Genomic DNA, 23,472 nt, shown 5'->3' with positions numbered 1-23,472 from the left:
AAGGAGCAGGAGCCTGGGAGGGGCTGTGGCTCCCCTCACCTGGGTGGGAGGTGACCACGGGGGCCACCCCGGGTGAGGAGGGAAGTGATGGGGCCGCGTGTGTTCGGAGCACTCCGGGCAGACCCCCGTCATGCTGCAGAAGCTGTTTTTATTAGAGGGAAGCAATAAATTACCGGGTGGGCACGGCAGGAGCAGGGAGGACGAGGCGAAGGGCCCTAGACATCCAGGGCGGCTATCACGGCTTGGGTGAAATCCAAGGATGTGGCGTAGCCCCCCATGTCCGCCGTGCGCACCTGCAAGGAGAGGGGAGCGTTAGCGAGGAGGGAGGGGGTCCCTACAGCACAGCAGGGACTCCCCCCGGGCCTTGTGCTGGGTGCTGTTGCTGCAGGAGGCCCACCCCTGAGGCAACTTCGCAGCCCTTGCTGGGAGCGTCCAGACTGCCTGCCCCGTGCCAGCCGAGAGGGGCCATGGCCACCCTGAGCTTCGGTGCACCCCGTTTGGTGCGTGTCTGGGTGTGCACAAATACTGGGCCTCTTGCCTCTGGTTCCAGCACACCAAGCCCCCGCTGCAGTCGGGGGGGTGGAATTGAAGCAGCAGAGGAGTCACGGCAGCCCCTCTCCAGGCAGAGCTGTTCCCTGGGCTCACCTGTCCCAGCAGGCTGGAGGGGACGGTGAGGGGCTGGCAGCGGTGGTGTGGGACTGGGGCTCAGCCCTGGCCAAAGCCCTGCTCACACCACGGCAGGTAGGGTCCTGTGGGCACTGCCAGCCCGGCTTCTGGACCTGGCCAAGTCCCCTTGGCAGCTGCTCCACAACCTGCCCTGGTTCCCCTCAGGCCTTGGGCCAACCCTGAGCTGCACTGGTGTGGTGTGGGGCAGGGGCAGAGCTGGGGTGGGGGGGAAACGGCACCTGTGTGGGCAAGGGTGGGGGGAAAGCGTTGGACCCTTTATTTGCAAACATGAGTACACAGCACAGCATTAAATACATGTCCCAGTCGCTCTCTCACACACACAGTCCCCTGCCCCGGCAGCCACCAGCCAGGGCAGTGCTTCTATGGTCCCACCATGTGCTTTCACAGCCCAGCCCCACACTGCTGCTGGCCGCCAGCACCCCCCCCCCCCGCAGCGAGCCACAAGGGCTCCAGGGGTTCACACTGCTGGGCAAAGAGCTCAGGGTGCTGCCTGCTGAGGGACAAGCACTGGCTGCGCACAGAGGTGCTGACCTACCTGGGGTCTCAGCTTGGAGCCCTCTGCTCCCCAGGCGCTGCCCTGGCTCTCAGAGACCAGCCACAAACTCACAGTGGGGGGGGGCAAAGAGAGCAGCCACCCTCTCCCCAACCCTGCACCAGTTCCCAGCAGGCAGGAGGCAACAAAGCCTCACAGCCACCTCTCCCTACCCATGGGATTGCCGGAAAGGGGACCCTCACTCTGCACGAGCAGCTTGCCCTCGTGCGGTCACAGCTGCAGGAACTCAGCCCCATGGTCCCATTTATTGCTAAAGCCTCTGTGGGCAGGGGAAGGCTCCCACAGTCACAGTGGTCCCGCTGTCCCTGGGAGCTGCCTGCCGAGCCTCCGCTGCCCGTTCCTCCCTGAGTCGCCCCAGCCGGCCCCGAGATCAGCACCGCCCTCCTTGCAGGGACGGCACAGGGGGGAAGACGCTGCCTACTCGAACCAGAGGGACCCCGCGGATCCTTGCTCCGAACAGGACCCTGCCCTCGGTGCCTCCAGCAATCCCCGCTGGCGGTGACTGGGGGTAGTTACTCGGCTCTGGGCTGGGCAGGAGGAGAGCCATCCTCATCCTCCTCCTCCCCCAGGGCAGCAGGGAACCTTGGCCAGGGCGAGCTGCAGGGAGGGGGAAGGACGCGCTGCCGGGCTGTAAGCTATGGGAAGCGGCTGCAGGGTGAAGTCCCCGACTCCCCGGGGCGAGCGGGGTTCCTAGGCACCATAGTGGGGGTGCAGGTTGTCAATCACAGACTTCACGAAGTCAGAAGTGGTGGAGTAACCGCCCAAGTCCCGTGTCCGAACCTAAAAATCCAACACAGGGAAGGGGAGAAACAAGGAAGAAACGTGATCGTGAACTGAGTGAAATGATTGCGAGAAGGGAGAGGAGAGCAGCTTCCCTCTATGCACCCGGCCAGAGACCCCAGCGGGGCAGCACGCGAGAGAGAGGCCGTCTGACGTCCCCCAGCCCTGCCAGACCTTCCCTAGCCAGCAAGCACCGCTACAGGCAGCAGGAGCAACCCCAGGACAAGCGCAGAGGGGCTGACTGCAGCCGACTACAGCCACAGCTGCACGCACACAGGTTTCTGAGCCAAAAATGGGTGAGGAGGTCGGAGACTCGCCCTTGACCGTCAGAGAGAACGCAGAGCAGCTCGCTACCACGAACACTCACACAGCTACAGACAGGCGGCAAGGCTGGCTGCCCAATACTCACTTTCCCGACTTTGATCACCTTCTTCACCGCATCTGCGATCAAATTGGAGTGAAATTCCAAGCTGGTGAGAGGAAAGGAGCCGCGGGTCAGTCCCTCCGTCAGCCCGCACTGCCCACCCCACCGCACCCCCACCTGAAAGGCACCTACTTGAGATGCCGCAGCATGTTGGCGGCTGAGAGCAGCATGGCAGTGGGATTGGCGATGTTCCTGCCCACGGCCTGGGCAAAGGGGTGGCGGGCGCCCTGCAGGAGGAGAAGCCACGGTGATGGACCATCTTCCACATCCCTGTCCCCAGCAGTCCGCCGCCCCAATAACCCGGGGTGCTGCTACGGCACAGCAGCGTCCGGGGAGCCGAAATTCCTCACCATCTCGAACACGGCATACTCCGCGCTGTAGCTCTCTCCGGGAACCACACCAGCACCGCCCACCAACCCAGCTGCCAGGTTATCGATGATGTTCCCATAGAGGTTTGGCATGACCAGGACGTCGAACTGGTAGGGGTTCTGCACCAGCTGCACAGAGGGAACAGGAGGACGTGAGGCCCTGCACACCCAAGACGGGCTGCAGGCAGCTCAACAGCCCTCGGGACAGGGCAGTGCGCACGAATCTGGTAGAGCATCAGAACCCACCGTGTCTGAAAACATCCCCAAACTGTGCTCGTGACAGCTGGGAACATGGGGAGCCCTGCTGAAATGGCTCAGGAGCCACAGACCTACATCACCTGGTAGAGTTTTGCAAGCCCAGATGAGACATAGTTGCCTCAGGGCAGGTTTAGATTGGCTATTAGGAAAAATTTCTTCACTGAAAGGGTTGTCAGGCACCGGAACAGGCTGCCCAGGGAAGTGGTGGAGTCACCATCCCTGGAGGTATTTAAAAGACATGTAGATGTGGCACTTAAGGACATGGACTGAGTGGTGGACTCGGTGATCTTAAAGGTCTTTTCCAACCTAAATAATTCTGTGATTCTATGATTCTAAATGCCCCTGCCACCTTCAATCCCTGCAGCTCCTGCCCTCAGCTGGAGCAGAGCAGGGAGAAGGCTCCTGCCTTGTGCAAGGAGCAAAGGTGTCGGCAGCAGCAGCTTTTCAGGTTTCAGATCTTTATGGCTTGGCTCAGCAGGCCCAGCAGCAGCAGGCGGTGCAGAACAGCTCTGGGGCAGGGAAACGGGATCCTCACCTGCATGCAGCAGTTGTCAATGATCATGGTGTCAAATTTGATCTTGGGGTACAGTTCTGCCACTTCTTCACAGCACTGCAGGAAGAGCCCATCGCCTAATTTCCTGTGAGATGAGAAACACATCAAAGGGTTTGCAGGACAGTGAACTCATTTCAGCAGTGAAATCATTACAGCAGCTGGTAATCCAATAGCAACTGGTGTCCCATCGCAGCAGGGCAGGGGAAGGCAGGCAACCCTAGAGTACCCCACACCACCACACCCCCACAGGTGGTGAAATTGGGGCCCAGGGGGAGCAATGAGGGATCAGCTTTCCATGCCAGAGCTCTTCCCCTTCTCAGCTGACAGCCTCTGGGATGCAGCTGTCAGGCCTCATGCTGGAAATGAGACCGTACAGAGAGGAAAAAACACGATCCCCAGGGAAAGCCCAGCCTCTCTGGAACCAGCCTGGCACTGCACTCTTGGGATCAAAAGCTGAGAGCAAAAATGTCCCAGCCGTGACAGCGGTTGCGTGTCCAACAATCAAGACAGCACTCCAAACCTGCTCCTGTGGCACTCACATAATGTTGGCTTTGTGCACAGCCGTGACCTTAGAGCGCCCTTTTTTGGTGGCGTAGTCAAAGGCGAACTTGGCAATGCGCTGCGACTTGGCCCGGGTGATGATCTTCAGGCACTCAATGACTCCCTTTGCACTCTGGACAGGAAAGGGAGCGTGAGCAGCCGTCGCACATGCCACGCAGCCCAGCACCCTGCCTCACCAACCCACACTATGCCGACAGTCCCGGCACTTCGAGACGGATGAGCTGTCTTTGCCTGACGCTGGATCACCCCCCACCAAGAGGGTCCTTAACACCCATGTCCCTTTTTTCTGGCATTATCCCTCCTGCAGCCCACCACCATCCTTATTGGGTCTGCATGTATTCCTATCACTACTGTCCTAATTCCATCACTGTCACTTAGTACATCACTGCTGCTCCAGCCAATTTCTTAGTGGTGCTGAACAGGTCTTGTACAGAAAACAGAAACATGGCCCCAGCAACAAGGAAGGCCACACATCCCGGGGCAGGTTTCCCTGTCCCTCAGCAAGGCCAGCCATAACCCCCAAGCAGAGGACCCGCATACTGGAGGGAGGCTCCCGCACCTCATGTTCCAGAGAGCTGTACTCCCCCTCCGTCTGCTCACGGATGATCACGAGGTCCAAGTTGTTGTGGCGTGTTTTATAGCCGGGTAAGCTCTTCACATGAACAACGTTTGCAAACAAGTCTAATTTGCGCCTGCGAGCGAAGCAGCAGCAGAATCAGCATTTCAACATAAGCTATTTCTGGGGCAGTGACTGTTCCCTACAAGTACTGGGGGCAACAGCTGGTGATGGTGCCAACAGCTCCCCACCTCCTGACACCTTCCCATAGCTACCTATCCACCTATCTATCCATCTATCTGTCCATCCATCCACCCTTTCCCTCACAGATCATGAGCCAGCCACACCTCGTCACAGCACAGTTTCGATGACCCTCTGTTGAGGCAGGCCACCACTGTTCGCCTTCCAGCCACCCATCCCCTCCTCGCCAGGACCCCCAAGAAAGCAGGCAGCAGGACCACACTCAACAGAGGTAGCTCCTGGCCACAGACAGTCCTTCAGGATATTTTGCTTCCCGATTACACGTTAATTTCCCATCTGGCCTAGACTCACTTCCTTTGGCCCCCAGTTTAGTGGCAGAACACCATGACCAAACGCAATAGAGTTTTCCCAGCGACTGATGTGTCGGTGCCCAGCCCTGGCAGCTAAGCAGGGGACCGAGCTCACCTGAGCCTCATGTCGTAAGAAGCCAGCTCTCCCTTGTACTCCATGGGGGTGTGGATCTTGCCTGCAGACAACATTGAGCAGGAGTAAGAACACAGAGCTGACAGACGCTAAGGACATCGCCTGAGCCCAGGCGACAGAGCAGCAAGGGTTGGGAGGGGGGGAGCTTCAGCAGAACCTCAGCCAAGCGTGGAGACTGATCTCTCGCTATATGGGACCCTGACAAGGCTCTTTGCTTCTCTGGGCCATACTAGGAGATCTTGTTTCAAAAGCAGAAGCCAGATATAACCTCCCCTTTGGTAAGTTCAGTAAGTACTTCAGTCAAAATTTGCTGCTTAGCTTAAAGACAGCATCCTTCCTTCTCCAGGACCTAAGCGCAGAAATTCCTGCCCTCTGAAAGCACCTAATGGCATTCGAGATAAGGCAACATTTCCTGCAGGCAGAGCGGACATCCCCTCTGTGCTGGACAGACCGCTGCCACAAGTCCTTACCTATAAGGGCGACTTTACTTTCCTTCATAGAGTCAACCACCTGATCCAGTTTTTCTTCTGATGCCATGTTCTGCACCTCACTCAGGTGATGCTCATCAAAGACCACAGGCACGCTGGCAGCCTGTGCAAGAGATGCAGAGACAGAGCTGCCACCCCGTCAGATCAGAGACTCAGCAGGGAAGTTACGCTACATGTTACAGTGGGCTGCTGGCGGGGAGCTTGGAGAACCGGGACATGAAGCCTTAAACCAGCCAGACTGCCAGCTCGGTGAGAAAAAGGGAACTGGGCTCATGAAATGCTGAACCTGGACCTCTGGGTCACTTTGGTTCCAACTGAACAATGATGTTTTCTGTCACCATTAACACCAGGACTCCCCTTTCTTACTGTAATTATAGTTTCAGCTGCATAACCTATACCATGGCAGACAACCCCATGTTTGCTGCCTTTGATGTGACAGAACTTGTCTGTTATAAGACACAACTATTAACTACTGACTTCCTCCCTGAGTTCTGACAGAGCTCATTGCATGTCAGGAAGGTCAGAAGGACAGAAAGGGTTCTGGACAGGTGGACAATGACAGCCCTGCGGCCACGTTCCTGACAGGAGCAGTGAGGATGGCCTGTGTCCTCCCCGTCACCAGCCCGGACTGTGCCAGTGCTTGCTGCTGCTCAGCAGAGGGAGAAGGACCGAGCAGGGGATGGACCCAGACTCTGCTGGCTCCAGGACACGGTCCCAGGCTGGGAATATTTTCACACTGATGAATGAGACAGCTTGCAAGATTGCTGCTCAAGCTGAACCTATTTATGGAAGGGGTGAGATCCCAGGGTTTTCACAACCGGCTTTCTTCTGCACCAGAGGAGACAGACAGGTTGGTCCTGGAGGGCCTCTGGATCAGCAGCATCTTTAACCAACTCTCCAGCTGCTGCTCCTCCCTTTTCCGTCCACCCCATCCCACCAAGGGGCCGGAGCCGTTACCTTGAACACCTCCTTGACAGCGTGCATGAGCTCCGGGCCCACCCCGTCTCCGGGCAGCATGGTGACCTGGAACGTACCCTCAGACTTCGCATTTTCTGACTGCACAGAAAGCAAAGAAGAGTCAGACCTTCTGCTGCACCCCAGAACCTGACCCAAACAGGAGCCCTAACCTGCAAGCAGCAAACTAGAGGAAGGTTACTTACAACGTGAAGAATACCCACACCCACAGCACAGTTTCTATTAACAAAAATTTACTGCAGCACTAACAGTGAGTTTTAACTTAAAGAGCTTCTGCTCCTGTGTTGTTATGAACACACCGTGCAGCAGAGACACTCGCTATCCTGTGATCCACTGGCAACCTAAAGACCTTTTCCTCATACAGCGTTTCCAGGTATGATTTCTCCCTCTGTACAGCAGAAATCTTTCTTACTGGGAGCTAATAGCGCAATCTTGTGTTATTAAACTTCCCTCATTCCTACTTCATATCCTCAGCATCTCCTAAGCCTGAAACTCATCTTCCTGTTGCATTCACATCATCTCACAGCTTTTTGTTGAGCATGCTTTTTTTTTGGTCCTGAACACAAAATCAGTCTCCAAGATAATTCTTGAGACATTCCACAGGCGATCCACCTCCAAATCAATGCTGCCTGCTCCCCAACCATAGCTGCCTCCTATTTTTACACAGTCCTTTTACTAATCCCCACCTTCTTTAGCCAGTAATTCCCTGTACAGAGCTGACCTCCAGGCATGAGATTTCACAGAACCAGCCTCAGGGACTAGACAGTCACAGAGACAAGAATTTCACCCAACAATTTAATCGGACAACAAAAGGAGTAAACAAGTAGCAACACCAACGTGACTTGAGAAATGCCCGTGCCTCAGTGACACAAAGCGTAGGTGATCACGGAAACAGTGATCACGGAAAGGCAAAATGAAAGAGCAAGTAGGAAAAGAAATACGAGATAGTCTTTACTTTTGATTTTTAGTATCTTGGAATCAAGTTCCAGGGCAGAAAACCTCACCTACCTAAATTTCAAGAAACAGCAAAGCACCTGCAGAGGGAACTGCGGCATGGGCCCCCCCCGGCTCAAGGCCAAAAGAACGGCCTCACTGCTGAGCCCTGTCCTTTAGTGTCTTAACTAATAACATCAGACATCTTCGCTTATAAATGGGAACCCACCATCTTGTTGGTCTGAACATGACAAACACAATGTTAATTCGCCAGCCAGCACTTGGATTGTTTCTTCCAACCTTAGTTCCACAGAAAACAACTCACCTCTCCATCACAGCTCTTATTTCCTGACAACAGAGCCTGAATAACATGCTAAGCTACCACTTGCTCTTACCTTATTCGCGCTCTAATAATTATCGCATTATTTCTTGTGTTATTTTATGTCAACTACTACAGGTAGCTACAGTAAATTTAGCACTAAATAGCAAGGATCGGATCAAAATTATTTTCACTACTGCAATCAATGCTGTACTCTGGCTGCACTAGTGGTTTTAGTTGTACCAGCAGAAAAACACTCGCCATCGCCACCCTGCCAGCAGCCCCCCCCATGCAGGCGAGGCTGAGCTGGGAGACAGAGCGGAACTGCTGGGAGAACACGCTGCTCCGAGAGTGAGAAAAGCTGCTTCCAAAAAGCAGCCCGGGAGCATTTCCACCGCCCAGGAACTGCTGCTGCCCACCCCTCACTCTCCCCCATTCCCCTGCTCCCCACGGCAGCCGGGGGCTGACTGTGCTCAGGGTGGGCACTGGGACCCCCGCTCTCACCTTGGCCCGCGGGATCTGCTGGAGCGCAGCGGAGGCACGCAGGCCCCTCCAGGCCCCGAAGCTGCGGGCACGCAGGAGACACTGGGACGGAGACGGTGGGAAGGTGAGACACCCCAGCCTGGAGGTGCCCCCCCCCCCCAAACCCAGAGCACCCCCTGCACGTTCCTGCCACCCCACACTAAACCCCCTGGCCCCGCCTGGCCCCACAGCCCCCACCCTGAACACCCCCAGTCCAGCCCTTACACCCTGTCCCAGACTGACCCCCCCCCCCCCGATCTGCATCGACCACCCCCAGCTCGGCCCCTCACCCCCCAAGCCAGACCCCCCATCCAGTCTGACCCGCCCCGATCCAGACAGACCCCTCCCCCCGGAGCCCAGACCTTACCCCCCATCTCAGACCGACCCCCGCCATCCAGACCAAACCCTCACCCCCAGCCCAAATCCTCCCACCCAGCCTGACCCCCACAGCCCGGACTGACCCCCTCCCCACCCCACCAACCCCCCCCAGACCGACCCCCAACCCCCCTCACCCCGGCCGCCGCCCGGCCCGCGCTGAGCGCCGCCATCTCACCGCCCCACAATGCACCGCGGGACCACGTGAGGCGGAGTGGGCCGGGCCGCGCGCTGCGGCGCCCCCTGGCGGGCGGGCGGAGCACGGAGGAGACACCACCCCCCCCCCCCCCCCCCGCCAGGACCCGCCGCGCACCTTGGGGGCACCCAGCGATCCCCTTCCAGACCCCCCCAGGGCCCCTGGCACCCCTCCCCGCACCCCAATGCCCACCATGAATGTCCCCCAGCCCCCCCATAACTGGTGTCCCCCGGGAGCCCCCTCATCATGGGTGCTGAGCAGGCTGCGGGGCGGGGGGGCTGAGCATTTTACAGCAGGAGACAGGACAGCGAACTCTTCTCTTTACTGAACAAGAAGGGAGGGGGCTACACGGCAAGAGGGGGCTGTGCAGGCACTGGGGGGGGGGCATCCCACTGTATTTTGCAGTCAGTGAGGAAGACCCCAGCCTCGTAGCCACTGCGAGGGGGACACTGCCAGGGTAACCCCAGCCCTGGCGCAGGACATGGACACCCTTCTGTCACCCTGCCCTTGTCCACGGACCCCCCGCAGCAAGGGGGAGGCGTGGGGGGACAGGACAGCGGCTCCAGTGGCAGGACAGGGGGGCTGGAGCCACCCCTGCCCCGGAGCATGTGGTGGGAAAGGGGCCAGGGCAGGGCCCCCCACCGCTGGGGCTCACTTCTTCAGGAGCTGGGCTCGGGCTCGGTTCAGCTTCTCCGCCACCGCAGTGTCGGTGCTGGCGGTGCACTTGGACAGGACAAAGTTCATCTCCGTCTCATTCTTGTGCTCGATGGCGGCATCGGCCGCCTGGTCCAGGTCCCTGTGGCAGAGCCGGGGAGCTGGGGGCGGTGTGGGGACCGGAGAGGGGCAGCAGCCCCAGCCACCATTCCCCCACCTCTTGGAGACACCAGCCCCAGCAAGGGCAGGCAACCCACGCAGCCCTCAGCAGCTAAGAGAACGAGGCTTGGGGTGCCCCCCCCCCCATATGCTCCTGGGGGTCTCATTGCCCCTGAGGCCCCCCAAGACCTCAGCGATGCTACATGAGGAACCAGCTGCTCCTGCAGGCTCTGACCCTGCCCCAAGCAACCCCAAACTGCCCTCCCAGCCACCCCCACTTCTCCCCCCCCGCCCCGGGTTGGGGGCAAGCGGACGCACCCAACCAGGACGAAGGCCTTGACGCGCTGCTCGGGGGTCACGCGGGGCGCGTACTTCTTGGCCTCATAGCGGTTGTGGTGCTTCACCGAGATCTCCACGAAGGGCTGGAGCAGAGAGGAATGGGGTGGGAGGGTGGGGGGAGCTGGCTGCTGGGCCCTCCCGGCTCCCCTTGCCCCACACCAGCCTTCTCAGGCTGCTCCATGCAGTGCCCTCCTGCTGCCCCACAGCCACCCACGGGGCAGGACTGGCCCCCCCGAGCAGGGAAATCTCTTACCAGGTATCCAATGGGCGACTTCTTGCTCTTGGAGAACTTCTCCATCTCCTCCCAGTCACCGCGGTTGGCCAGGGCATTGATCTTCAGCCACCAGTACCTGGGGACACAGGTCAAGCCAGCACCTCTAGCTGCTAGCACCCCACAGCCTCCTGATCCCAGCCCCACAGCACAGCTCCTGCCCGGCGTGAGCCCCCAGGGCTGCACAGAGGAGCCCCCCCGCCCCGGGACCGACCTCTTGTCAGGGATCTTGAACTCCCGGTAGAGCTGCTCGGCTCGCTTGTGGTGGCCGTCCAGGATGAGGTTGGAGACGGTGTCGTGCAGCGAGAGGTCGAGATAGGGCTTGTCAAAGTCCTCCTGGAGGTGTCGCTGGAGCCGCAGGAGCTTGATCTGATCCTCTGTGGCCTGGGGAGCAAAGCACCAGCCTAAAGGGTCCCTGTCCCAGCTCTGCTCATGGGGCCCAGTGGGTCCCTGCCCCAGTAAGCGATGGCAGCAGCCCACCCCACCTTGGCTGCAGAGCAAGGTGGGGGGACCTGCGGTGCCACGTCGAGCGACGGTGGCCCAGCCGAAGCCCCGTGCTGGCCAGCGATACCCAGCTCTGCTCCTGCCCAGCCCCAGGAGAGCAGGCCCCCCCCCTGCAGCACCCCCCCGGCCCCGGCTACGCTCACCTTGGCAGCAAACTCGTTCTTGGCTTTGTAGTACTCATCCAGGGCATTCTGCAGAGCTCCTACTCGCCCTTCGATGCGCTGAGGATAGAGAGCACAGGCACTTCACCTCCTGCCAGCACAGATGCCACGCTGTGGGGATGGGGCAGCACCCTCAGAGCCCCCCCCAGGTGGGGCAGGAGGGGCGTCTGGTGCCGAGACACAGCCAAGATGAAGCTCTGGCTCTGCGCTGCTTTGCTTTGATCCCCAGAGACGGGCAGAGGTCTGGGCCCTGCCTAGCCCTGGGTGAGATCTTGACCTCCTGGCACACAAGATGGGCTGGGTGTCTGCTAGCACAGAGCCCCAAGGGGATGATGGCCAAGTGGCTCCCTGGGTGAGGAGAAGCCAGCCCGGAGCCCACCAGCCCTTCCTCCCCACTCCTCCTGCCACCGCCGGGCACAGACCTTCTCCGAGTAGCTGGAGTGGACGTGGAAATTGCCGAGCTCCTGGTGATTGTCGTCCTGGTTATACAGGTCCTTCAGCGTCTCCCGCTCCTGGTGCTTGCAGAACTGGGGAGCGATGGGGCGGGAAGGTCAGGGCACATGGGGATGGGGAGCAGCACCCATCGCACCACGGTGGCTCCCGGGGTCCAGGCGTGCGGTGGCAGCCCCTACCTGGCGGTACAGGCTCAGGGCCACTGGCTGGTTCTGCAGCGTCATGAAGAAGGTGCCACGATTCAGCTCATTCTTCAGGTGGAGCACGACAGTGTAGACTGGGGCAGACAGCACGGTTCAGGCGGGGGAGGATGGATTCCTGCCCCCCAACACGGCCGGCCCCAGGGAGCAGCACTGGGAGGGGAGTGAGGGTATGTCCAGGCGTAGGGCAGAGCCCCGTGCCGAGGGCGAGCACTGCCCTGCAGGGCTCAAGCAGCTCCTGCCGCCCTCATCCCACAAAGCACAAAGCTATGAACGGGCTCCCCCGGACCCCAAATCCCTCCCCTCCTCCGCCCAGCCCTGACCCTTACCCAGGTCGGTGTCCCCGCTCTCGATGGCTTTGCTGAGGGCCAGCTTGCTCCGCTTCATCTTGAGCAGCAGCGGGACCTGCTCCCCAGAGCGCGGCTCATACTCCAGCAGCTGCAAGCGGCAGAGGGGTTGTCAGTGCACGGCCACCACCGCCACGACTGCCCAGCCGGACCCGCCACGGCCCCAGCCAAGAGACCTTGATGGCCAGCTCCGTCCTGCCACAGTCATAAGCCCGGGCAGCGATCTCGGAGTAGGAGATGCCTGGCGTGTCGCCCAGCTTCTGGTTGATGGCGTGGGCCACCTCCTCGTCAGACTTGTCCTTCTGCTGCACCTGGAAGGGCATGAGCAGAGAGGTCTGCGCACAGCTCCAGACAGGCAGAGCCCTCCGAGCTGCCTCCTTACCTTGTAGCAGGCCCAGTGGGCCAGGATGCGGCTGACGCCCTGGATCTCCGACAGGCGCAGGTACTCGCAGATCCTGATGGCCAGCGGGTAGAGCCGCCGCAGGACCAGCCTGGTGTGGCATACGGGGGGTCAGCGGCACGACCCCACACGGGTCTGAGGAGTCGAGTAGCTCGGCCAGCCTCGCAGGAGGTCCCGAGCACTCGGAGCCTGCTCAGCACCCAGGCAGGGGGACGGGGACCGTGGGGATGGGGACTGCAGCGTGGCCAGACGCTGCCTCGGCCCAGGCTGCCCGGAGTTGTGCCCAACTCGCAGGGACCCTTACCTGTCCAGCAGGACCTCGATGGTGAGCCGCTTGTATCTGTGGAGACAGTCAAGGGACATCTTGGACCGCAAAACCCCACAGAGTAGGCAATGTGTGCTGGGCACCTGCCCCTCTCCTGGCAGCATCCCTGCCTGGCACCCCTGGGCCAGACCCGGCACATATGGCTGTAAGGCCAGCTCGGCTGTGCAAGCACCACAGGACAGCTCTGCAGGGTGTCATGAGCACAGAGGTCTCAGCTAGAGACCCCTGCCATGGGGCCCAGGGCACAGCTGGTGCCTGAACACTGCAGGGATGGCAGCTAAGCAGCTCTGCAGCTTTCTCCACCGTGTCTCGCTCCACTTATGAGGTGGCCACCCCAGCAGAGCCTGGAGCCCCAAACAGCACTGACCCTGCTTGGGCCAGATCCTGCACCCGCCCCAGGGTCATCACTCATGCACCATCCCACAGAGGATACTGGGTGAAGGTGAGGGGGATGCCAATCTGGTAGTCCCGGATGGCATTGAGCACCCGCAGGTCCTGGCACATGCGCACGAAGCTCTCCGCGGGGAACTTGTCGATGAAGCACTTCCCGAAGGAGGCTGCCTGCAAGAGGCATCCAGTGCTGGGGCTGTCGGCCACAGCGTGACCGCAACCCGGGAGAGAGACATCTTCAGCCGCAGCCAAAAGCCTCCCTTTGCCTCACTCACCCTCAGCAGCGACTTCTGGGTGTCTGGCTCGTGCTCGTAGCCGGCTGCCTCAATGCACTGGCTCACCGCCTCCGGGAGCAGCTTCTGGTCCTTGATCTCCCGCAGGTATTCGTCTGCTTTCTGGCTCTCCTTCTGCAGGGGAGCATGGCCCATGGGGTGAGTTTCAGGCTGTTCACTTGTCAGGGTGAGCTCTGGGAGCCCCAGCACCCCTGGGACCGGGGGCCAAGGGAGCCCTTGCCCTGGCACCTTGGCCCTGGCAGGGACCTCCAGGATCTCCCCCTTCCCATCACCATGGGATAACACTGGCAGCGGTTTGCACTGGAGCCACCCCAACCTCCTTGGGGCAGGCAGGACCCGGAGCGGGGCAGCGGGCCGTACCTCGTACTCCTTCTGTGCCTCCAGCAGAAGTGCCCCTGGGGCCATGGAGGCGATCTTGAAGATCTCCTGGCTGGCCTCTGCAGAGATGGGATCGGGGGGAAAAAAAAACATGTGAGAGGATGCCTCAGCCCAGGAGCGTCACCTGCACCCACTGCACCCTGCTCCCCCACCACCTCTGCCTGCAGCTCAGGACCCCAGGAGGGCCCATGCCGGCACCATCCTTCATTGGGATGGTAGCATGGCCACTGCCGGCCCGAGGAGCTGGGCAGAGCCGCAGCGATGGACAGCTCGGGACTGCTCTTCCAGCCCTCAGTAAACACCAACCCAAGGGTCCAAAAGACAGAGGCAGGGGCAGCTGCCAGGACACACAGGATCCTGAGGAGCTACTATCCCCCCCAGAGCCACAGCAGTTCCCGGGCACCTCCGCTCTGGAAGCACAAGGGTGGCAGCAGTGCGGGAGGTGAGCAACAGAGTGCTGAGTTGTGCCTGGCCTCAGCTCAAAGCCCAGGGCTTCTAGCAGCAGGAGGGGGAGGTGGCAGCCTGCAGGGCCCTGCTCAGGACACAGGGGCTCGACAGAGCTGGCAAAGGAGGGGACCAGAACTGGCACGGTGCTGGGAAAGGAAGGAACCTAGGGCCAGGCGAGGGACTGGGTTCAGAGCCCTGCAATGGATGGCTGGTGGGGCTCAGGGCATGGCTCTACTCTGCCGTGGGGCTTTCAGCACCTCCTGAGCCTCCAGAAAGGGCTGGGCAGGCTGGACCCCCGCACTCAGAGCTGGCCACAGTCACCGGCCGCATCCTGGCCGCCAAGCAGTGCAGGAGAGACCTGCCTGCCCAGTCGCGGGGGGGTCCCACTCAGCCTCGCTGCTCGGTGCCATCTCACCTGGGATCTCGTGCAGGAACTCATGGGAGGTGCGAGACAAGATCCGGACCCCATCCAGCTCGGGCACTAGGTAGGAGTCCTCATCCAGGACAAATCTGCGCTCCCCGCTAAGGCCTCGCAGGAGGAAAGCGGCTCTGGGTGCAGCCCAACCCTGCCGAGGGCCAGTCCAGCCCCAGCAATGCCATGGAATGACCCCCCAGAGCCCCCGTCCCCATGGGGCTGTGGCTCATGAACCCCCTTTCCATGGAGAGGCAGCGGGGCATGGGATCAGCACTTTGGAAGGACAGGAATCCCCGCACCCATGACAGCCTTTGCCCTCGGGGAATCGGGACTGGACCTCGGCAGGACCAACGCTCCCAGCCACGGGGGATTTGGTGGCTCCCAGCTCCAGCTCTGCTCTCGGAGCCGAGGGGGAGCAGATTCCGCTCAGCAGGGAGGCTTGGAGAAAGGCAACAGAGGCCAGGGGGGGAAGACAGGAGGGGCTTTCGCTGCTGTACAGAACCAGACTGGCTGTGGTGGGGCAGGGGAGATCGTGGCAGAACTGCAGAGGAGAGAACAAGGTCAATCTCCTCTGACCATCCTGGGAGGCTGCTGACACCAAGGGGGCCTCCAGGGACACCAGTGTCTGTGACAGAGAAGGCAGTGACCCAAGGAGGGCTCGCGGAGGCCCGCAGTTTGGGCTGGCCTTCGGAAACGATGCAGGTCCCTCTTCCCCAAAGGATACTGGATGCACTCCGTGGAGTTCCCCACCACCATCAGCTGCCGGTCCCAGGCCACCACCACGGCACGCTGCCGGCTCCGGGGACGCATGCACCTGCCAGGGAGCCCTGGCTTAACCCCAGCGCTGCTGCAGCCCCCCATGCCTGGAGCGGGGACGTGAGAGGGTCTTACTTGCCCCAGGGAGGCAGAGGGTGGCCGCAGAGCCAAGTGGACCCCTGCAAAGGCTTGGGGTACCGGAGGAGCATGGGTGGGCACAGCCAGAGGCAGAGCGGGCCGGCGGGGAGACCACTCACCAAACCATCTGCTTGGGTGGAGATCGGATGCTGCTGTTGAACTCGCAGAGCTTCTCCTGCGGCGGGAGAGAGCTGGGTCAGGGGGACGGCAGCGCAGGGACGGGTGGCATCACGCGTGCACCAGGGCCATGTGCTGAGGGGAGCTGCTGGGGGGGGCAAACAGCACAGCCCAGGCTGCAGTGGGCACCGGGAGCATGGGTGCTGCACTGCGAGCAGGTCCTGCCGGAGCACCCGGCCCTGTCTTTAGCTCTGGAGGCAGCCAGGGCTGCAGCTGACACAGCCGAAGGGGCGAGGGTGCTGCATGAGCACTTAAACCGAGTGTGAAAAACATTCCTCAATTGCTGCAGCACGCAGCCTGCCTGCACATAATGCAAAAAACTGCTCATGCTCAACCGACGTCTGGTAAGCAAACAATGATGAAAGGAGAAGGATTGGTCTCAGAGGGCATGGAAGGAAAACAGCACCTCACCAGCATGAGCCCCACAGCGTGGGGGAATTTGCAAGGCGGAATCATGACTCTCAAGCAAGGGCCCTATGCTGAAGTGACCACACCTGCAGTGGTGATAAGGATGAGACTGCCCAGGAAATGGTACTAGGACCAGCAAGTTTGGGTATGGATGTAGCAGAACTGTGACCAGTGGGGAAAAAGTAATTAGTGGTGGGCTGTTGATCTGGGGGGAGTTTGGACAGAGAAAGGGAGGTGCAAGGCCAGCAAAAAGATGGGTGCAGAAATAGAAAAAGTGGGAGTAAGGGATAAAATCAGGTGAAGAACAAAAGAGGGTGGATCTCCCGATGCCAGGAGTGCAGATGCCTGCGGATAGCAGCGAGCCCATCCTGCAGCCCCAAGTCCATGGGGACCCCGAGGAAATGGACACCCCACACTGCTGGATCTGTCTGCCAGACTGGGAGAGGAGGGGTGGGCTGACACCCTAATGCCCCACTACGAGGAGGGAAGGGAGATGCTCACCTTCAGCGTGGCCAACCCCATCCAGACGTAGCCAGTATCGGTGAAGAGTGCCAGGCAGCGGTAGTTGAAGGACACGGCCATCTGCAGATAGGCACCGGCAGAGGGGCTCATGCCAGGAGGGGTCTGGGACAGGGAAAGGATGAGGGTCACACCTGGGGACATGGGATGTGCCACACGCCAGCACCGATGCTGCGTAAGGTGCTGAGGACTGGTCAGAGCGGGGGTGTCCCTTCCCTGCACCCGCCCAACCCTCACCCCTTTGCCCCTGGCCAGGATGCAGCCAGATGTCCCTGCTGTACACATCCACCCGTGGGACAGCAGGAGGAAGGACCTGCCAGCAAGTGCAGGGGGCTGCAGACCACCCTGCTCCCCACGGACACCCGCCACGGCTCACTCACCACCACAGAGCAGGAGGTGTTGTCCAGGAGGTAGAGGTCCTGTCCGACTGCCAGCAGGATGATGGTGACTCTGTCCTGGGACAGCACGGCCCAGCAGGAGGGCGGCTTCTGCAGACCTGCCAGGAACCAGCGTCAGGCCCCAGCACCTGGCCGGAGCGGGGGCAGCAGGGAGGGGACGCACCAGGAACCTCAGGCATCCTGCGCAGCTTCAGGTCGTCAATGTTGGTGGTCAGGGAGAAACGGTGCGCACCAGTGAGGATGGCCACGCCGGTGCCGTACTCTGTGTGGAAGACCTTCGCCTCCAGCACATGGTTCTGCAGCACCTCCTGCACCGGAGAGAGAGCTGGGCCCGGGCCGGAGCAGCCGGGGCTCAGCACCACGCTGCTGCTGCTCTGGGAACAAAACCACCCCGGGGAGGAGTGAGCCCAGCCCTGTACTGCACTGCTGGTACATGTTCCAGCTCAGACAAGCCTTGCTCCTGCAGTGAAGAGGGGATCATTCCGGCCCCAGGAGCCTCGCTGTGCCTCATGGGGCTGGGGAAGCACTCAGGGAAGCCTTGCAACATTTCACTTCTTTGTTGCACAAACCCAACCCTGGGCATCTCTTGAGCTCCCCATCCTGCCTCACTCACGTTGCCCATGCTGAAGTGGCGCTTGAACTCGCAGAAGAGGTTGTAGACGAGAACAGTGCCATCCTCCTGGATGCACAGGAGGTCCTCACTGGCTGTCCAGCCCAGCTGCACCAGCTGGCCGCTCTTCCACTGTGGGCAGGAGATATGTGTGTGTACCACGGGGCTGCCTGCCTCCCGGCCAGCCCAGCCCCAGAGATGTCCCTCCAGGAGACATACATGAAGCCAACGGCCACGGTTGGGCATCCGGAGGTCTGACACCCCTGGTTCTGCAGGGCCCTGTGGTTGTGGCAGCTTTCCCCGTCCCTCCATGTCCTCACTGCCCTGCGTCCGCCCCAGACCCAAATCGCGGGGAAGGGAGGATGCTCCTGTGGCACCAACCCTGCGGCTCCTGTCCCCACCCTGACCTCTTCTGCCAGGGCTGGGCAGCCTCCTTCTCCCTACAGCTCCCCTGCTCCACCCTCTACACACACCATCACTTCTGAGCAGCTTCTCCAAAGCTTTCACGGGGTGCGGGAGCTGCACAGAGCCCTTGTTCCGAGAGCTTAAGGTGTTGAGGACACGTGGTAGCATCCAGTTTCCCCACGGAGAGACCAGAGGAGCTGCCCAAGGGCACACAAGCGAGCGGCACAGGCAGAGGTGACTGCCGGTCTCGCAGCCCAGTGATTCACCTACAACACCCAGCTGGTAACCCAGCCTTTGGTGCCACCGGTGAGCCCTTCCACGGTCCTTCTGCCCGTGGGCTTATCACTGCGAGGGGCAGAGAGCTACAGCCTCTGGCGTTCCCCAAGGGGCAGCTAGGACTATCCTAAGCTCCCTGGCACATCACAGACCTCCAAGGAGCACCCGGAACACAGCTTAAAGGAGGAGGTGGCCGACCCCAGGCCAGCTCACCGGGATGCTGGCCAGGAGAAGCCCCGAGGCCGAGTAGATCTCCAGCAGCGGGCGGATGCCGGGGGATTTCTCCTTCCGGGCGTTGTTCTTCAGCAGAGCTGTGGGAGGGATGGGACAGTCTGTCCAAGCTGCGGCCCCTCTGCCATCACTGCTGGGGGTGCAGGACAGCCCCTGTCCCGTGTGCCTGGGGCGCTCCTGCCCCAGCGTGGGGTCCCCGGGGGTCCCAGCCCTTACCTATGGGCCCCCCGTACGGGGCGGCCGCCACCAGGCAGTCCCGCAGGTCCTCCTTCAGGCTCCACTCCATGGTGTACAGCTCGAACTTACTGCAGACGACAGACAGATGGACAGACGGATGGATAGACAGGCAGCAGACCGAGGGATAGGGGACTAGGGACAGCGCCCACCCCCCAGCCGGCCCCGGGACCCCCCCCAGCCAGCCCCAAAACCCATGGCCGCCCCGGGACCCCCTCGGCCAGCCCCAAGACCCATGACCAGCCCTGAGACCTCCCCGAGCAGCCCCCTGGCCGGCCCCAGGGACGGGGAGGGGCCGCCTCTCACCGATACCGGTACCGGGCCCAGGCCCCCCCTCACCGGTAGAAGGCCTCCTCGCCCAGCGGGTTCCAGTTGGCCGTGTAACAGTCCATGGTGTCGGGCCGTGCGGGGCCGGGCCGGGACAGGCGCTACCGGCGGCGCGGCCCCTACCTGCGCTTCCGCCCGCCCGCCCCACCCTGCCACGACGCCGTCTCGGCCGCCGCCATCTTGAGTGAGGGCACGGGGAAAGGCGGCGGAGAGGGCGGGGAACCGCCGCCATCTTGAGTGAGGGCACGGCGGGTCGGCGCCGCCGCCATCTTGAGTGAGGGCACGGCCGTTCGCCTGCTGCCGAGCCCCGAGGTCCCCCCTTGTCCCCGGGGTGTCCCCTGCCGCCATCCCTGGGTGACACCCACACCCCCCCCAGCACCCCGGGGGTCCCTGGTCCCTCCTGTCCCCAGCACGGGGGTCCTCCTGCCCTTGGGCAGCCGGGATGTCCCTGTCCCCCATGGTGTCCCCTTGCCCCCCCAAGATGTCCCCTGCCCCCCCGAGGTGCAGAATAGTTAAAGCCACGTGTTGGTTAACGCCTCGGTCGTAGTGACACGGCTCGATTTAGGGTGTCACATTAAACACTAGCTTCATCGTGTTGGCTGGGTTACTTTGTGCAAACAAGGCATGCTTTGCCAAGGACTATACCCTCGGAGAAGGAGCTAAAGACTGATGAAAAGGGAACATCCTGCCCCAAAAAGCACCGAAAGCCGAGCGATTGCCATAGAAACATGAACTGGGGGGGGAGAGGTAAAGGTGGCAGGGGAGATTGCGACCACCAACTCAAATCCAGACCAAGAAGACTTCCCCCCTGCCATCCCCCCCATAAGGAGCGTGCATGCCAATTTACACAGCAAGCAAGACTAACTTAAATGTAACTAACCAATAACAGAGGGGGTGGTGATTACTAACCAAGGAGCATAAATTTAGGCGGGTTTTTACTAATGGTGTAACAGGATAAAGATGTTGTGTTCTTCGGTGTGGTGTGCTAGCTCTGCGGAGTCACCACCTGGCACCCACCTCTGTGCAAACATGAAATAAAAGAAATATCTCGGCTCTGTGTGTAAGATTGGCTTATTGCACACCGAATATGGAACCCCGCTCGTGGGACAACAGAGGTGTCCCCCAGGATGCCTCTGGGACAGCGCCGGGACGGCCCTGGGCCCTTCCCACTGGCAGAGCAGGCACTGCCGATCCGGCAGGCATTGCCCCCGAATCCCTGCCCGGGTTATTCACAGCCCCGCGGCCAGGCAAGGGGACCGGGAGGCCAGCAGTCGTGTGCAGGCATGCACGGAGGCACAGGCACACACAGGCACACATGCACGCACGTGGGTGTGCAGACACGCAGACACATGCATGTATGCAAATTTGCATGCACGGCCACGTGCGCACAGCCCTGCCGGCGGCCACATGCGCGCCGCACAGGCAACACGCAGACTTGCACACACATGCACGCAACACGCGTACCCACGTACGCACCCCACACGGCTTTCCCACAGGTGTCTCTTTATTTCTCACTGCTAGAAAACTAGGAAAGGCTCTGGCAGCCTGGCCAGGCACAGCCTCCGTCCCCCATTGCCCACCCCATGCAGGTGCCGCAGCCGTGCCTAGCGTGCCGGGGTCAGGTGTGCCGTGGCGGTGCCTCGCATGCCGGGGCCGGGGATGCTGCAATGGTGCCTTGCGTGCCGGGGCTGGGGATGCTGCAGTGGTGCCTTGCGTGCCGGGGGTGGGGATGCTCCAGTGGTGCCTAGTGTGCCAGGACCACTGTCAGGAGTGCCGCGGCAGTACCTCACGTGCCGGGGCTGGGGTCGGGTGTGCCGTGGCGGTGGCTCACATGCTGGGGTCGGGGTACTGCGGCAGTGCCTAACGTGGCGGGGCTGCGGTGCGGCCGGGCAGGTCGCAGCGGTAGTGGAAGATCTGGAAGCAGAGCAGGCTGCCGAGCAGCGAGGGGCTGAAAGCACCCACCTTCTTGAAGCCCTGGCCCTCATAGAGCCGCTGGGCCGCCACCTGCACCATGGAGGTGGAGAGGACCACCGCCCCGTACCCCCGTGCCCGGGCAAAGCGCAGCACCTCGCCACAGAGCGCTTTGGAGACGCCCCGACCCCGGTAGTCCTTGCTGACCGACATTCGCTTCAGTTCCAGGGCCACCCCTCTCTCAGCCGGATCCTGCGGCGGTGCCACGGCCACCATGCCCACCACGGACCCCCCGGCCTCCGCCACCCAGAAGCAGGAGTCGGGTGCCCACAGGTAGCTGGCGGTGATGTCGCAGAGGTCGGTGCTCAGCGCCTGGCGCACATAAGAGGTGCTGAAGGAGCGGACCAGGAGCCAGGTGGCCGCCAGCACCAGCGCCATGGCCCCCAGCCCCAGCACCCAGTAGCCGGCAGCTGCCCGCACCGCCACGAAGAAGACCAGCAGCCCCAATTGCGCCCACGCCGAGCGCAGGAAATGGCGGTAGCCGGCCGGCGCGTGCTCCAAGATGCCGCGGGCGAAGAGGGTCCGCACGGCATCGTAGTCCTGGTCCCGGTACTGTCGGATGCGGTAGGACGCCATGGGCTGCCAGCACCTGTGGCATGGCACGGGGGTGTCAGGGCAGTGCCCGCCTCGGACGGGGACCCCCAGAGTATCCCCAGACCCCATCGCCGGGACACCAGCCTGCAGTCTGCATCGCCCCGCTGGCATAATTACCCCCTTCTCACTAAAAATCACCATCACCAGCCTTGCCTGGGGCGGGCGTCTGGGCACCCTGGCCCCTTGTGGGGTCCCTGCCCACCCTCCCTGCCCCACTCCTCTTCCCCCTTGGGGATCCCATGAACCCCCTCCAAGCATCACCCGTCTCATCCCAGATTTCCCTGTTTCCCGAGGCCGTGCCGGGGGCCGGTCCCGCACGGGGAAGGGGGTCTCTGTGAAGGCAGGGGTGAAGTGGGCTGGGGGGGGGGTCCCGTCTCCCCCTTGATGGGGCCTCAGAGATTCATCCCACCCACCCCAGGCTGCAGGGAGCGGGTTCAGGCTGGGACATGCGGGAGGGGGCAGCAGGACCTGGGGGGGGACACACGAAGGGAAGACCAGGAGGATCTGGGGGTGCCTGCCCCTCCTGTTTCCCGAGCAGCCCCGGGACCCCGGCACTCACCTGCAGCGGTGCCAGCCGCCCAGGAGCCGCAGCAGGACGAAACCTGGGCAGAGGCGGGCAGCTGCCTGCATGCCTGTCCTTTGCCCCATGGTGCTGTGGCAGGACGAGGGCAAAGGAACACGGCGGGGGGGGGGGGGGACAGGCACAGAAACCCCCAGGGGTTGCTCGGGATATGCCGTGGGCTTGTGGCCCTGCTCGGATTGGGGGGGCTGAGCCACCCTGGGCATGGGGACCCCCAGCAGGGACAGCATCCCCTGTCCCAGGGAAGGGGTTGGGGGCCCCTAGCAGCCGAAAACCCCGTGGGGGTCTGCACTGGCCCCGTTATTGGGAGCTAAGGGGGAGTGTGACCTCAGCCCCCCCACTTCAAGGTCCCGGCACGCCACATCCCCCCCCCCCTTGGCAGACTCCCAGTCCCCCACCGCCTGCTGTTACTGGCTCTGTCGCTCCTTAAACCGGGGACCGCAGCTGTGCAGGTCCCCCAGGCAAACGGGGGGGGGGGTCCCTCGCCAGAACCTGGGGGTCCGGCAACCACCCTTGCACGGGGTGGGGGCCTTTGCTTCCTGCAGCCCTGACACTGGCCTGTGCTGGCGGCTTCTGCCGCTGCTGCAGAAAGATGCCGGCTGCTTCCAGCCCATCGTTCTGCAACCCTTGGGGAAGGGGCGGGGGGGGAGTGTCTCAGCCAGCTTCAGGGGGGGGTCCGGTGACAGCACCGGGCTGTACCCCCAGCTCGGCCCTTACCCGGACTGACGGCGGCTCTGGGGACGTGGCAAGCGCAGGCGCCGAAGGGGAAGCGCTGCGCCCGCTAATGCCGGGATGCTGCCATAAACCGATTCTTGAGAAGGTTATTGGGTTACGCTCAGCCTTGGCTGGGTGAATGAGGGGGGGGGCGCTTCTGTGCGGG

General features: G+C 61.8%; 3 protein-coding genes across 7 annotated transcripts; all 3 read right to left on the bottom strand.

Annotated features, from left to right (window-relative positions):
- Positions 1–131: 131 nt before the first annotated feature.
- Positions 132–9,260, bottom strand: IDH3B (isocitrate dehydrogenase (NAD(+)) 3 non-catalytic subunit beta). Of its 3 annotated transcripts, none has more exons than XM_030006546.2 (12): positions 9,174–9,260; positions 8,644–8,724; positions 6,870–6,968; positions 5,895–6,015; positions 5,407–5,467; positions 4,744–4,876; positions 4,163–4,296; positions 3,606–3,708; positions 2,795–2,941; positions 2,577–2,671; positions 2,430–2,490; positions 132–2,020 (listed from the first exon to the last, which is right to left on the bottom strand). In XM_030006546.2, exons 1-12 carry the CDS (start codon positions 9,207–9,209, stop codon positions 1,931–1,933), a joined length of 1,161 nt encoding a protein of 386 aa, XP_029862406.1. In that variant the 5' UTR covers positions 9,210–9,260; the 3' UTR covers positions 132–1,930. The 3 variants fall into 3 exon arrangements, with proteins under 3 accessions (XP_029862406.1, XP_029862407.1, XP_029862405.1); XM_030006547.2 differs by having other exon boundaries at positions 132–293; positions 9,165–9,248; XM_030006545.2 differs by having other exon boundaries at positions 9,165–9,247.
- A 279-nt stretch (positions 9,261–9,539) lies between these two features.
- VPS16 (VPS16 core subunit of CORVET and HOPS complexes) lies at positions 9,540–19,606 on the bottom strand. Its single transcript, XM_030006539.2, has 24 exons — positions 19,460–19,606; positions 19,103–19,191; positions 18,869–18,966; positions 17,978–18,106; positions 17,528–17,672; positions 17,347–17,462; positions 16,949–17,071; positions 15,982–16,037; positions 15,693–15,782; positions 14,969–15,063; positions 14,089–14,165; positions 13,711–13,842; positions 13,479–13,606; positions 13,025–13,060; positions 12,703–12,811; positions 12,497–12,631; positions 12,303–12,411; positions 11,953–12,050; positions 11,743–11,847; positions 11,303–11,380; positions 10,870–11,039; positions 10,638–10,734; positions 10,364–10,467; positions 9,540–10,028 (listed from the first exon to the last, which is right to left on the bottom strand). Exons 1-24 carry the CDS (start codon positions 19,510–19,512, stop codon positions 9,884–9,886), a joined length of 2,517 nt encoding a protein of 838 aa, XP_029862399.1. The 5' UTR covers positions 19,513–19,606; the 3' UTR covers positions 9,540–9,883.
- A 1,327-nt stretch (positions 19,607–20,933) lies between these two features.
- LOC115338094 (N-acetyltransferase 8-like) lies at positions 20,934–23,444 on the bottom strand. Of its 3 annotated transcripts, XM_041121867.1 has the most exons (3): positions 23,310–23,444; positions 22,572–22,614; positions 20,934–22,007 (listed from the first exon to the last, which is right to left on the bottom strand). In XM_041121867.1, exon 3 carries the CDS (start codon positions 21,992–21,994, stop codon positions 21,308–21,310), a length of 687 nt encoding a protein of 228 aa, XP_040977801.1. In that variant the 5' UTR covers positions 21,995–22,007; positions 22,572–22,614; positions 23,310–23,444; the 3' UTR covers positions 20,934–21,307. The 3 variants fall into 3 exon arrangements, with proteins under 3 accessions (XP_040977801.1, XP_029862410.1, XP_040977799.1); XM_030006550.2 differs by lacking the exon at positions 22,572–22,614 and having other exon boundaries at positions 23,310–23,443; XM_041121865.1 differs by lacking the exon at positions 23,310–23,444 and having other exon boundaries at positions 22,572–22,947.
- Positions 23,445–23,472: the final 28 nt, after the last annotated feature.

The sequence above is a fragment of the Aquila chrysaetos genome, unplaced genomic scaffold, assembly GCF_900496995.4.
Source record: "Aquila chrysaetos chrysaetos unplaced genomic scaffold, bAquChr1.4, whole genome shotgun sequence".
NCBI lineage: Eukaryota > Metazoa > Chordata > Aves > Accipitriformes > Accipitridae > Aquila > Aquila chrysaetos.
This window is presented reverse-complemented; position numbering and strand designations above follow the sequence as displayed.

Excerpts from the sequence above, each read along its gene's own strand:
- IDH3B (XM_030006545.2), bottom strand. The coding sequence starts at position 9,209 with ATGGCGGCGCTCAGCGCGGGCCGGGCGGCGGCCGGGGTGAGGGGG. Across the intron at positions 8,725-9,164 it reads CGGCGGCCGGGGTGAGGGGG|TGTCTCCTGCGTGCCCGCAG; the intron begins GTTGGGGGTCGG and ends TCTCCGTCCCAG. Across the intron at positions 4,877-5,406 it reads TCTTACGACATGAGGCTCAG|GCGCAAATTAGACTTGTTTG; the intron begins GTGAGCTCGGTC and ends CTTCGCTCGCAG.
- VPS16 (XM_030006539.2), bottom strand. The coding sequence starts at position 19,512 with ATGGACTGTTACACGGCCAACTGGAACCCGCTGGGCGAGGAGGCCTTC. Across the intron at positions 17,463-17,527 it reads CAGGATGCCTGAGGTTCCTG|GTCTGCAGAAGCCGCCCTCC; the intron begins GTGCGTCCCCTC and ends GGTTCCTGGCAG. Across the intron at positions 12,812-13,024 it reads ATCGAGGTCCTGCTGGACAG|GCTGGTCCTGCGGCGGCTCT; the intron begins GTAAGGGTCCCT and ends ATGCCACACCAG.
- LOC115338094 (XM_041121865.1), bottom strand. The coding sequence starts at position 22,822 with ATGCTGTCCCTGCTGGGGGTCCCCATGCCCAGGGTGGCTCAGCCCCCC. Across the intron at positions 22,008-22,571 it reads GGCGGCTGGCACCGCTGCAG|GTGCTGGCAGCCCATGGCGT; the intron begins GTGAGTGCCGGG and ends GCCATGCCACAG.